General features: G+C 30.6%; 2 protein-coding genes across 4 annotated transcripts; both read left to right on the plus strand.

Moving 5' to 3' along the window:
• The first annotated feature begins 2,429 nt into the window (after window positions 1–2,429).
• DTA4 (downstream target of AGL15-4) lies at window positions 2,430–4,459 on the plus strand. The gene is made up of 3 exons (XM_028050990.2): window positions 2,430–3,398; window positions 3,542–3,881; window positions 4,025–4,459. Exons 1-3 carry the CDS (start codon window positions 2,863–2,865, stop codon window positions 4,256–4,258), a joined length of 1,110 nt encoding a protein of 369 aa, XP_027906791.1. The 5' UTR covers window positions 2,430–2,862; the 3' UTR covers window positions 4,259–4,459.
• A 1,740-nt stretch (window positions 4,460–6,199) lies between these two features.
• LOC114166338 (protein SAWADEE HOMEODOMAIN HOMOLOG 1-like) lies at window positions 6,200–13,416 on the plus strand. 3 transcript variants are annotated; one of them, XM_028051052.2, is made up of 11 exons: window positions 6,200–6,291; window positions 6,409–6,488; window positions 9,159–9,333; window positions 9,451–9,536; window positions 9,624–9,669; window positions 9,758–9,824; window positions 11,309–11,372; window positions 11,897–11,948; window positions 12,065–12,208; window positions 12,639–12,758; window positions 13,066–13,416. In XM_028051052.2, the coding sequence occupies exons 3-11, from the start codon at window positions 9,280–9,282 to the stop codon at window positions 13,201–13,203; spliced, it is 771 nt and encodes a 256-aa protein (XP_027906853.1). In that variant the 5' UTR covers window positions 6,200–6,291; window positions 6,409–6,488; window positions 9,159–9,279; the 3' UTR covers window positions 13,204–13,416. The 3 variants fall into 3 exon arrangements, with proteins under 3 accessions (XP_027906853.1, XP_027906852.1, XP_027906854.1); XM_028051051.2 differs by lacking the exons at window positions 6,200–6,291; window positions 6,409–6,488 and adding an exon at window positions 8,632–8,840; XM_028051053.2 differs by lacking the exons at window positions 6,200–6,291; window positions 6,409–6,488; window positions 9,451–9,536; window positions 9,624–9,669 and adding an exon at window positions 8,632–8,840.
• The last annotated feature ends 1,179 nt before the right edge of the window (window positions 13,417–14,595 follow it).

Consider the following 14,595-nt stretch of genomic DNA (forward strand, 5'->3'; position numbering starts at 1 on the left):
GCTTAAAATTCACTTGTATAATATTATACATGATTCGTCTTTGATTGAAACGTATGAATTGCAAATAATGTCGATCTTGGAAGTGACTAATAAGGTAATTTTACACATGATACAAATCCTCTTTTCCTGGGAGGTGAAACATTACTATCCTACACCAAATGTGATGTTTTTAAAAACATTGATCTTTTTGAAATTTTTCCTGCATTTCATTAAAGTTGGACTTCTTTTGAAAAAGATGTACTTAATTGAGCCTCCATTAAGAAAAAGGAAGAAAAAGGACAAGAATCCATAGCCTACCAAGAAGACAAAGTTTCGTATTTTTATTATTTTTTAATGGCATGGATTACAAACACTTATGCTTTTCTGTAAATTATTAGGCCAATGCATTGAATCTTTCTGCTTTCTCTTTAAAAAAATTAAATTTATTACTGTATGTGCAAATAATTCGTGCAAGCTGGAGTATAATATTGCTATTGTAGGAAACAGTTATGAAATTTTTTTTATTTTACTCATGATAGTTATGATACTAATTAGGGTGGCTTACAATATAAAACATAAAGGTGTTTATGAATAAACTATAAGAACAAGAAAAGACAATTGTTAGCCAAAAATTAATGTGCATGTTTAACTCATTTTATGAATAAAACCCTAGAAATATAAAAGGTATCAATAAGCATACGACAAATGGTTGGTGTAAACGTGCACATAAAACACAAAAATTAAAAATACATAAACACTGATAAAAAAAAGTTTTCTGTCACGGTTATTTTGACCATTTGATCCCAGTTTAAGAATCAATGCATATACAATTGAGACAAAAAAAAAATTATTTTTCTACCTCAAATAAAAATCGAGACATATTCAACAATTATTGTCTTGGTTCCATAAACAATTGAAACCTAATATACATAAAATTTCTTTTCCAACAAATTAGAATTGATCTTTCTACCTTGAATCTGGTTGCAACCAAGACAAAATATACATTATTATTGTAAGAGTCTACCATAAATATCTTTGGCAGACCAGAATATGTTAAATTGCACATGATGGTTTTTTGTTTGTAGTTTTGAGAAGTACTTTTAAAAATAGTGATAGTATCATACAAACAAATCATTAAGCTATTTTTAAGACCGATTAAAACATTTTGTTTTGAATCTATAAACTAGAACAAGAAACATATTTTAAACAAAAAACTAATTTTAGAAAACTAAAACATGAACATAACTTCTAAAAATTAGAAACTTACAACCACTAACTAAGGATGAATAAACGGATCAATTTGTCTTCTCAAAGGATTCAGCCCATAAAGTTTTTTTTTCTTTTTTCTTGTTATAAATTATATATTTTTAAAGTTTATATATATATATATATATATATATATATATATATATATATAATCATATAAATATTTTTAAATTAAAATTAATAAATTAATTAATATCTTTAATCAAACAAATTAAAATAACTATTATTTTTATGTTTTAAATTACTTTATTACAATTAATCATTAGAGTTTAATTTATTCGTGTTAATAATTTAAATAATAATATTCTTATATATTTATATTATTTAAATAATACGATAAAAAAATTAATATTTAAATAATTTTAATTTTAATTTTTAGTTTAAAAAAATCAAACTTTAGTGGGTTGAAAAACGGCGGCTAAAACCCATTTGTCATCTTCTATCAAAAGCCTCCCAGACATCTTTGGTATCCGTCCCTCTCATGGACTTTTTTTATTAATTTAATTTAATGATTATACAATTTGGAGTGAAAATCTACATTCTAAATTTTATAATCAGAAAATTTATGTAAAATTTAAATTTTAAAATTTATGTTATATAATTTAAAATATCTATGCATTGTACAAATCAGAAGTACAATTTTAGTAGGACTATAATTAGAATTTTAAAAAAAGTATGGGGTGTAGTAAAGGAAAACATAGGGTGCAGGAAGAAATTTCTTTGAAATTAATGGAAGCTGAAACTTCGTTTGGTATCAGTCTTTTTAAACCTGGGTCAATTCTATTGTAGCCCATTCAACCTGGGCCGAATTCAAGTTGTCGTCATGGGCCTCTGAATCCACAACTTAGTCGGTGTTTCTTTAGATTTCGATGATTGATCGATGCAGCATCACTTTTAGCATTGGATTAGGGAGATTTTGCTTTCTGTTTCACCTTTTTTGGTATCTCTTCATCGTCCATCACTCAATTCTAATTCTGAGATTCGTTCAACTATTCTCCGACCATCAACAATTCAACCTTTTCTTTTTTCTTTTTCTCTAACTAACACTTTACAAACATAGCTTAAATACCACGACAACGAACAAATTTAAAAATTACCGGAAGAACACATAAATATAAATTTCGAGGTGCAAAATGCTTAACCACGAAAAAAAGACAAATAATTATAAAAGTTTTACACTGAACAAAATCTAGGATGATGTTGATTTAAACTTTATGCAATGGTAGTGGAAATACAGGAATCTATGTTCATGTTTTTTCACGAAGAAACAAACATTATGGTACTGACACAGAAAGCCCCCACAAGAAAAGAAGCAATCATATTTGTTGTTTGATGTTATTATTGGTTTTTTGTGTGTGAAGTGAAATGATGAGGAACACACTGGAAACAGGGCTGTAAAGTAAAGGAAGAGAAGCAGTGAGCAAAAAGCAAAACGAGAAAAAGGAAAAAGAAACGACGTCGTTATGATTCCCGGAACCAGTGTCGGCGGTAGAAGGGACACGCTATCATCGCTGGACCTTTTTCCCTTCGCTTTCCCACCAAAAAACCTTCGTTTGTTCCTTTCAAATAACCACTCTCACTCTCACTATCCCTCTTAATTAATCCATTCGCTAATTAATGCTATCGCCGTTTTCGCCCATGCCGGAAATCCCCGTCGATTTCCGCGCGCCGCCGCCATCTCCGGTGGCATCCGGCCGGAGATCCACCGTCACCAACGACGACGTTTTGACCGAGTTTCTAGAGGCCTCGCTCCGCGTCCCCGATCTGGTCCTGCCGGACAAGATCTTCCCCAAGCAGAACCACCTCGACGCGCCTCCCGAGGTCGACTTCGTGTCGCTCTGCTTCCACCGCGACGACGCTCTCCGCGACGTCGTTTCCGACTCCCTCGCCAGGATCGGATGCTTCCAGCTGCTAAACCACGGGATTCCGTCGCAGCTGGTGGACTCCGCCGCCGCGGACGCCGCCAGAGTGTTCCAGGTGCCGCACGCTAAACGTGCAGCAGCGACTAGGTCGCCGGAGAAGCCGTGGGGGTTCGAGGAGTATCACGCCGGAGAGGAGGAAGAAGAAGGTAGTGAGGAATTCGTGTGGTGCAATGAGGAGGAATTGAAGTCGAAAATGGAGGGAATTTGGCCCATTGGATATCCAAATTTCAGGTTACTACTCTAATTAATAAAAAAAAATTAGTGTTCACAAACTAGTCCAATTAACTTAAATTGCAAAAGAGAAAACAATTGAAAGATTTTGAATAACACCATTAACTTGATTACTAAAGCTTTGAATCTGTGTGAACTTGCAGTGAAAAGATGGAAAAGCTTATGTCACGCATAGAGATGGTGGGTATGAAAATGTTGGGTGTGATACTGAAAAAGAAGAGTGCAGAATTTGAGGGTGGGAATGAGAAAGGGAATGTTTGTTGCATTTATAAACATGGTGGTGATAATACTAAGGATGCATGGGCTAATTCCTTGAAATACGATGTGATTAGAATGCTGATCAGGGGAACCGATTACTCTCATTCATTGTGCTTCCATCTTTGCAATGGCTCTTCACAGTTTCATGTTTACTCCAAGAAAAGTTGGCTCTCTTTCTTCCCTCACCCAGGTGCCCTTATAGTAACAGCAGGAGATCAAATTCAGGTCGGTTTGATCAGGAAAATGATTTTTTAACTACTAAATTATCAAAAGTATTAATTTTTCAAAATATCGTTGCGATATTTGTTATTGTAGAATGAAACATGTCAATTGCAGAGGATTTTGATTTTGATGTTGTTTGGTTACAGATGTTGAGTGGAGGAGAGTACAAAAGTGTGATTGGAAGAGCAATCTTGAAAGCAGAGAAAGAAGAGAAGATTTCAATGGCTTTCCTGTGTTGTCCACAAAAGAAGAAGAAGAAGAAGAATTTTGGAAGCAGTGAGAGTAGAAGTGTTTCACTTTCCCAGCAAGCCATATTGGCTTTAATTCTGCCCCTTGTGTACAATGTCATCATTTTTGTGTTCAAAAAATTCAATTCATGAAAAGCAAAATACAAATCTACACCTTGAATTCACCAACACTTGTACACACGCTCGTGAGTTCACAAACATTGGACACTGTACACTTTCTTTTACCATGTTTGTCTCTTTCTGAGTGTTCACACTTTTGCTTCAACTTACTTCAAAACAATGAAAATTGAGTTTCCATGGTTAGGTCTTATGGGTATTATTAACCCATTAAAATTTGACATTATCGTTATATAACTTTAATAAGATAATACATTTTAATAAATATAATTACCAATAATTATATGTGTACTGTATGACCTATTGACTGTCATGGATGAGGTTACCGCCATTGATCAGATAAACCAGAGACAAACAGTAGGCCATACAGTAAATATATATATATATATATATATATATATATATATATATATATATATATATATATTATTTATTTAACAAAGATCGGAATTTGTTTTAATTTGTTTTTTTTAATTGTGACACATGATTTTGAAAACACGTGTAATGTAAGACCAAAATTATGACATCACATATATGTAACATGAACACAGCATGAAAAAACAGAAATATCTAAGAGATTTGGACAACTTGGATTTAACGGCATAATTATTTCAAATGTTGCTACATTTTTTTTTTGTTAATTATTAAAAGAATTATTAATAGTGACAATATTTATTGTTAATTATTAATAATAAGTAATGATGTTAATAATAAATAATATTACTAATTTATAGTATTAATGGTATTATTAATGTTAATTAATTATTTAATAAAATTAATAGTAAGAGAAAAATATTTAAATAATTTGAAATATTGACTAAAAATTGTAACTTGTAATTATAATAGTATTCATATATGTAATTAAAAAAACAGTTGTGAAATCTATTTATTGCAAACGTAATGTTTTGGAAATATGATATTTTATGTTTTTGTTAAATATTTTATATATTAAAAAGACCAATAACATAAATCAATAATAGTAGTACTATTAATTGAAAAAAAATTGTTAAATATACAGATTGAATAAAATTTGTGAGATATATTCTAAATCTTAAAATTCGATTTCCGGGAACCAAATTCTGAATGGTTTCGAGACAAAAAAAAATAACTATTTATGTTCAAAATTCAGTTTTCTGAGAACTGAATTCTGAACTAAAATGAAAATCGTGCTACATTATTAAATAAAACAAATAAAACTCTCAGTGTGCTATCCATGTATTTTTGTGGAAAAGTGTGTTACACTAAAAAAAAAATCGCTCTTGGGAAGTCGAATTTTGACCTTCATATATCATTAATCTATAACAAGAATATATTGTAAAAATATATAAACCACACAACGAATCCTATAATTTTAATAAAAATAAAAATGAAATTAATTTATTTGACATATAATTCCAATTTATAATATTTCAACAACACAAAATAATCATTAATTCTAATTTTTTTCACAATATAATTATACATTTTTAGTTATATAATTCCTACATTTTTTTGTTATACTTCTCTTATAAAAAAATTGACAAATAAAAAATACTAATTTTTGAATTTTTCCATCCAATTTTTAAAAAAATCGAAAAACTAAAAGATAAAAATTTTAGTTCAGAATTTGGTTCTTCGGAAATCGGATTCTTATTTTCAAACGTGATTAATTTTATATAAAGGTGAGAATTCGACTCTCAAAAACCGAATTCTGAACGTTTTAAAAAACATGGTAGATATGTAAATATTATGCAAAGTATATTATCTAGGTCATTTTTGTGGGGAAATGTACTACTGCAGGAAACAAAAAGCAAGAAACCATAGATATAATTTGTGAGACCCAATTTTATTTCATGAGTTAGGTAAGGCCCAGTGATAAGGCCCAAGTCACTTATCGTTTTTTTTTTTTTTCTTTTCAATTCCAGAAAAAGTTCCTTAGTTTTTTTCACTCAACCATTCTTTCTTTTTACATCACTCACTCAAAAATATGTTTTCATTCCTGTGAATCACAAGCTGAGTTAGGGTACAACAAGATTCTCTTTTGAGTCAACCAAACTCTCTCCCTCCGCGTAAGTAGATCTCAAAACCAAAGAAGTTTTTATCTGTTTTTGTTTTTGTTGGTAAGCTCTGGTTTCACGTTCATCACTGTCATTGTCTCATTTTCATTCCCTGTGTTCTGTTTCCAGCTCCTTAAGTTGTTATAAGTCCAGGTGTTTTTCCACTAAGGGCTCTCTCGTCCTTAAGTTAAGTTTAGCTCTCAATCAAGGTAAGAGAAGCTAGAATTCAAAAGCTCTTAAAAGTGATTTTCTCTTGAGATTTAATGTTGAAATATATTGGATTAATGATTGTATGGAATGGAGTTGATTGCATGTTTGTTTGAATTGGAGATCTGAGTTTGCATGTGTGAGCAGGTGAGAAGTCTATTGTTTTCGCCCAAGCGAGCAACTCTCGCCTAGGCGAGAATAGCAGAAAACTCACCCAGGTTTCTAGTCGAGTTGAGCGACAAGCTCTAAGTTTGAGCAGAGCAATCTCGTCCAGGTGAGGAGGTCTTGCTTAAGCGAGAATTCGCATGCAGAACCTCACAATGTCCACTGTTTGAGCTCTTGCCCAGGCGAGAATGCCTAGCTTAAGCTAGAACACTTCTGTCGCTTAAGCGAATGTTGCTAGCTTGAGCAAGACTGGTGCAAGGATGTTTATTTCCATGATTGAGTGATTTACCTTAAAGCATGAAGTATGATGCCGTGTATATTTTATGTGATATAATGAGACTGAAATTTTTCTATACTTGGTATGAAATGATAATGGATGCCTGAGAATATGTATATGGTATGAGCTATGAATGAATCAGTCAGACTCACATAGAGTAGACTGACTCAAGTGGTGAGAGTAGCAGAAAGTCATAGTTTTTGGCAAGATAATGGCCTTAGATGATCATGGACTAACCTTGTGCGTGGTAGGGTGAAACTCATTGGCAATGGCTCTGCAGAGCGGTAGAGGCCACCACAAGGGCAAGCAACCAATGAATCAGATTTCATTACTTGTATCTGGATAGTTATAGGGTCTTTGATTGTTTGCTATCATATGTTGGGTGTGCTTACTCTTTTTACTGGCTTATAAATTGTTTGCACATATGTATATCAAAATTCTTTTTCTCTAGCTTACACTTTTTTTGCGTGTTTATTTCATGTTTGACTTTTCTTTTTGCAATGATCACCAAATACTTGGTGTGAGCAGATGTGAATAGTGGAGATGCAGCCATTTAGACTAGATTTTATTTCTTTTTGTCATTCAAGCACCTATTGATGAACTGTTGCTTTGAAATTATTTGCTCTATGAACAATTTTTTGTACAATTGTTTCATATTTAAGCTTTATTTATGAAATTGTTTTGTGTCTTAGTTTTCCTTTCCAGTATAATTTAAAATAAATGAAATAACTAATCCTTTATACTTCATGTCTCATACTTTATTTTATATTATAATATATAATATTTTATTTACTAAAATTTATCTATTAAATAAGATATCACATCAATTATTAAAAAAATTAAGAAATCATAAGTCTAACTTAGTGTACAAAAAAAGACAAATCATAATTCAGATAACAATCATATATTCTCTACCGATCTTAGTTTAGTTTTTTTGGAAATTTTTTTATTAAATACTTTGTTAAAATTAATCTTTTACTTGATAGATATGGATGTTAAAATATATATTGGTTTATGTTTGGATTGTCTTTGGGCTTGTTTTGTCTCTACCCATCACCCACTCTCCTACACACAACACACATTACTTTGTTATTTCAGCTGAAAAATAATATAATATATATTAAAAAAATTGTGCTTTTTAGTCTAAATTAGAAGTATAAATGATATTTAATCAATAATTAATATTAATTTGGCATATAAATTTGCAAAAATATTAACAGTACAGTAAGGACAAGATTTAACTATGAAATTTTAATAAATAATTATTTGTACAAATAGTGTACATTCTAAGAATAATAATTGTATAAATATATTTTTTAAGTTAATTACAAAACTATCATCTAATATTTCCTGTTCATATTCAAATACTACTTATTCACTTATTTTAACCAATATTATATATATTTTTACAATTAAGTGGTTCAATATAAATAGTTTTAAAATCTTGATACACTTACTTCTTCCTTTACTCCATTATTCTCATTTACATATTAATTATAAAATTCTAAATAAGTTATATAGATTGATATTTTTTAAATTATTAAATGAAAACAATTGTATGACAAAATTAATTAATTTTCTAACCTAAAATCATCATGAGCTAGTAATTATACATGTGCTTCCTTCCATGGTTCATTTTTTTATCTTTTTACCCACAATTTCATTCAGTTCATGTTCACCATGCTATTTTTTTTTTTTTAACTTGTGAATACCATCTTAGAACAGGACTAATGATAATTTCGATTGGTTACCAAATATTGAGAGAAATTCAATCCTTATAACTTTTTTCTTTACAAGAAAATCATGCACACATCAAAATAGTTGGTCATCCATTGAAACAGGGAAATTGTGTTCTGCATTTTACTTCAATTTCCACTGCTAGATACAAAAACCTACATGCTCAGCCAAAAAGGTTAGCAATCCCTTTGCTTCCAACACTCTCGTCTGATGTTGCTGCTGAGTATTACATAAATTAATCAGTTCAATGTTTTAGGGTTTAGTGAAATATTGCCTTTGATTGGGGTTTAGCCTTGTACCGAATGATATCTGAGTATTAGGTAGTAAATTATGACCATTGTTTCTCTGCCTGTTTGTGTCTTATCATGATCAGAGACAGTGTGGTGTGTGAGGGATCGAGGTTTTCATGTTTGTGTTTGCTGTCTGCATTTGAATGGACTCAATTTTTGTTTTCCGCTGGTGGTTTACTTCTTAAATGTGTAATATATGACAGGGATTAAAAAAAAAAAAACAAAGGTGTTTTGAGACTTAAGATAAGCCAAAGAGAAAAGAGAATTTGTCCTTTAGTTTGGCAGTTCACCTTTCTCTGGGCAAATTTTGTTCTCTCTGGAAAGATGGATAAATCAGGATTAACTGAACAACCATTTCCCAAGCTCTCTTCAGATGAGGTAATGACAATATACATCACCAAAAGTTCTGTGCTCTTTATTTGTAAGTTGTCATTCATTATTCCACATTTATTGGCTAATCCTTGCACTCTTCTTATACTCTTCCCCCACTCCTAGATGTTGAAATTGGAAAGAATATACAAAGATATGGGAAAAAAACCACTTGATTGGAAATTGTGTCAGGAGATTGCTATACGTTATAGGTGAATTAAGTCATATCTTTAACATAATTAGGATTTTTTGTTTTGTTTGTAAATGATATTCCATAATTTGACTTCTTAATTTTGTAGTTCCTTGTCGAAAGATGTTGGTAAAACTTCCTTATCATGGCAACAGGTTGTCAAATAAATGTCTTCATCCTTTAGGCATATTTGTTATTTATGCCGAGTGTTACATTGCTGTGTTGGTTTTTATTGGATTGTAGGTGGAGCAGTGGTTCAAAGGTAGGCAGAGAGTATCACAGAATAAAGATAGTTCATCAAGTTCAAAAGGTTATTCATCTTTTCCTTAGACTTTATCATAGCTATACATTTGTGAAAGGAAGAAAAAAATTCTGGTGATGGAATTGGGTAGTTTGTCCTCTGATTTTGAATTTTTGGCTCTCTATAGAAACCATTGGATTATGTTCACATCTAAATTCAGGGTAATCTTAAAACTATTTGTTTGAAACCTGCAAAGTCTTCTTATCATGCAGTCATTTGTTTGGGATGAAGAGTTCACTTGATTTGAATGAACTGTTTCAATGACACAAGCTTAATTTTTTGGGATAATACTGTTATTATCATGTGACATTCTGAGTTTTTCTTTTAGATTTCGTTTCCACCTTGTATCTGAATAATAGTATTCCTCCTGCAACATTAAATTTCCAAATTTCTATTACATAAAAAATGATATTGTTATGCTCTGTATGGACTGAGCAATAATTTCCATAGTGTTAGCAATTACTTTATTATCATCAATATTCTTTCTACCGAATCATGCTTTATTATTTCAGATACTGAAAATAAAGTCCACAAGCAAGTGCAGCAGTTTATACTTAGTCATCTGTTTTATGTGGCTGATGAAACTGCAAGGTCATATGTTTGCAGCATTCTTGTGTTATGTCATGGTTGTTGAGAAAGAATGGAAGAGACACCAAAAGAAATAATGATGTTGATGCAAAAAAAATATATATATATTACAAATAGTGGTAATCAATAATCAATAACTATATAAAGGGGATACGCTGTTTTGGTCTACAACTACACATTTATTTTTGCATAGTCTACTTTACTCCTGTAACTGACACTATTATTTCTCTCCTAAAATCTAATTTTCGCTTTCCAAATCACTCACATCCTCTAATGGCACAACACGCCACAAATCATCCAGTGTATATTGTGTAACCACCGTTATCACTTCTTTTTTAATATATACAAGTTGTAATAATAACAATTTCATTATAGTAAATGATGATCGATGTTTAGCAGTCATGCCTTAAGTTCAACTATGCATTAAGAGTTCCATATTTTGATTGTAATTTTCATAGTCATTAGAACTTGGTATACTCTATTCAAATCTTATGAAATAAATTTGTGTCCTCTTATTCATGAATGAATATATCCAGATGATTTTTACTTTTTAACCAATTCTCATGAATCAAATCTTCTTATCATGCAGTTTTCCTAGAGAACATTTATAAACTCATCCTATTTGATTATTCCACCTTTGTCTGCCATTCACTCATTCAATGCATGTACTCTATTTAGCTATATAATTGTTTTGTTTCCATTCTTCTCAAATAAAGACTTCACAAATTCAGATATAGTTAATAATTTTGTTTTGTATGACTTCTACATTGGTTGTTTTGTCTATTTCTAGATTAAATTCCTTGCATTATATGATATGTGTGAAGTAGTTTTTTAGTGTACAATCTTGTGATTCACGATTTGAATCCCCATTTGATAACCTTGATAATTTTTGTTCTTAATCTTAGGTAGACAAGCTACAGATATCTCGGAGTTGGGATTTGAAGCAAGATCTACAAAAGATATTGCATGGTGAGGAATAATTTAATTAATTTGCAGCTCTGTTTTCTGAGTTTAGCAATGAAATGGATTATATGAGAAGTATAAGGTGTGGTCTGATTTTATTTTATTTTATTTGTTTCTTTCCAATAGGAAAAAGACTATCCCTAGATACCATGTTTACTCTGTAAAAGGGAAAGCCATTATGATAGATATCCATTAGTAGTTAGTTAGTTAGTTAGGGGTCTGTTAGTGTCTTAGTGAGGAGTTAGTTACTTAGACTAGTTGGGAAGGTTGAGATAGTAGAACATATGTTGGGAGGGAAATCATCTTATCATTTGAGAAATAATTAGACTCTTATTGTGCATGGAGAGTCCTCTCTCTCGACTATCTTTTACCTTGAATCTTCTACCCTGGCCTAAAGCTGCTATTGCATTGCTACAGCAATTAGGATTTAGAGTTTATGAAATAAAATTCTTTCTATCACTTTTTTTGTCAGTTTCTTAAATACTTTCTGTCCAACATCTTATTTTTACTCTTTGTTTTTTCAATTATAGGCATGATGTTGCTCTTTTCTCTAACTACAGAGTTCTGTGCTCAGGCGAACTTGTAAGATTCTTCTTTATTCTAATTTATGTGTTTTTGATCGTGAAGAAACTGAGACATTATCTACAGAGTTTGTAATAAGTTCTTGATATTTTGGACAATTGTAACATACAATTCAGGAAGTCCGTGTTCGATATGCTGGATTCGCTAAAGAGCAGGATGAGTGGGTGAATGTGAAACTGGGGGTGCGGGCGAGATCTATACCATTAGAACCTTCAGAGTGTCAAAAGGTTCAGGATGGAAATCTTATACTATGTTTCTTGGTAAGGGAACACCGATATCTTTTATTGCTCTTCAACTTATCCTTACAATGTGTTTGTTCAGTGCCCACATGGTTAAATTTAGCAGAAGACATGTTCACGTTCATTGGTCTCTGTATCTATGTATACATACATACATTATATAATATCACCAATTCAATAATTAACAGATGAATGACTCGTGTGTATATCTAATTCATGAAGTAATAAACAGGAGTAAAAAATCAATAATAGCAAATCATGTTTAAATTTGTGACTTTCTGTTTGAACTAGAATAGGTTTTTGATCTGTTCTCCATTGATTATGAGATCAATAGGCACCAGTTTTGTGCTTGAAATCCTGTATGCAAGTTCTTAATCTATGCATTTGATCCAAAAAGAACATTTATTTATTTGGCTTTTACTCTCATTAGCCTTTTTCTGTTTTCTCACAGGAAAGAGACGATTATGCTCTCTATTGTGATGCTCGAGTTGTGAAAATCCAGAGGAGGGTGCATGATCCAACAGAGTGTACGTGCACCTTCTTTGTTCGATATCTCCATGACCAGAGTGAGGTGATTTTTTATTTCTTTTCTTCTTGTTCACTCCCTTTTGTGGTCGTTTGTTAGGGAATTTTTTTAATATTATGTTATAAGATTTTGGAGCTTTGTATAAACAGGTTAATCTTTAATCTTTTCGTAACAATGATATCAGATACCATTGTGATAAAAAAGGTTAACCTGTTCATACAAGGATCCAAAATTGTTTCGTAATAATAGTATCTGATAGTATTGTTACGAAAAGGTTACCTCGTTCGTACAAGGATTCAAAATCATATAACATATTAACACTGCCTAATGTTGTTTGATATGTCTTTGCCAGGATCGAGTTTCTTGGAACAGGATATGCTGTAGGCCTACAGAAGAAAAATCTGCTGTCTACCCAGTTCTTGCCCTTCATTCCACCCAAAGTTCCTCTCCTACTTTCTCCCTAAATCCCATAGAGTCCTTGTGGGGATAGAAATAACCAACTTTTTCTGAATTCCCCAATTTACTTTTGGCTAATGTTTATTGTTTATTTACAACTTAGATTCTTAAAAACTAGCCAGAGAATATTTAATGGTTTTTTTTATGGGCTATTTTATTCATAATGTTATAAACATTGATTAAAATACCAAAAGCTTAGACAAATGAGTATATTGGTTGAAATTTTTTTTTAGAAATTATTTTGATACATGCTTATACTTTATATTACTTAATGTAAACATACTTATACTTATATTACTTATTGCTTATTTTGATACATGCTTATACTTTATACTTTCTATTTTTTACCAACATTTTTTGTATTTCTTGTACTCTCTTTATGGGTTGGGTTTTTCCATCTTATTCACTTCTGGATCACTGTTAGTCCAATAAATAATTTCCATCTTGTTAATCCACAATTAGTTTGATTTCTAATACAGTTTTCATCCCGTAAATAATTTTTTTTCTCTCTTCATACGAACAATTTAGTGTAAAGCTCATTTAAAATTTTTATTAGCATTAGAGAAATTAAATTTTTATAAAATAAACTCACAATATTATCAAACAATTTATTTGAAAAGAAATCACTTAGCTTCTCCCCACACTAAAATTATAGCATGCAAAGGAATGATGCGAATTTGAGTGGGTTAAAAAGAAAGAATCTATCCTTAAAAAAAACAAAAAAAAAGCTTCATTTGCAGTAAATTGAGCTATAACAACTTTTTACTTTTTATATATTCATTATACTCTTTGTTATTTTTTTGAATCATCACAACTAATCAAATATTCATCTTCACAACGACGACTAAAACCAATTATTTCAAATTTTATACAAAGAAAATACAAAGAAAATGAAAAAAAAGACCGAAATCAGAATTCATATATAACCAAAAGTATATTTAAGCCGATATTTTTTTCTTCTTGATAACATTTACAACTATATAAAACTTCTAGAAATTCAACAATTGGATAATGTAGTCCAATTTTGAAAAAAATGTTAATGATTCTTGCTATAAAATTTCATAATTCGTAATGTCAGAACAAGCATTGAGTTATTATTCAATTTTTTAAAAAAAATGTTAATGATCCATGCTATAAAAATTCATTAATTCGTAATGTCAAAACTAGTATTGAGTTATTAATTTGTTTAATAAGTATAACTACAACAAACGATTTAAATTTTTATCAAATACAACTAGATTCTTAAGTATTGTAAAGTTTAAGTTATACTGAAAGAAAATATATATATAAAAAAATGAACGGTTTTTTACAAAAGTGAATTATTTTGATTCATTTATTGTGAAAATGGATAAGTTTACTAATTAATTACATGATAGAGAGTCATTTTATTAATGATTTGGCTTATTTCTATTTATTTTTAACTTTT

Source organism: Vigna unguiculata, chromosome 10 (assembly GCF_037176805.1).
Source record: "Vigna unguiculata cultivar grain cowpea cultivar isolate G323 ecotype 2 chromosome 10, ASM3717680v1, whole genome shotgun sequence".
NCBI classification, from domain to species: Eukaryota; Viridiplantae; Streptophyta; class Magnoliopsida; order Fabales; family Fabaceae; genus Vigna; species Vigna unguiculata.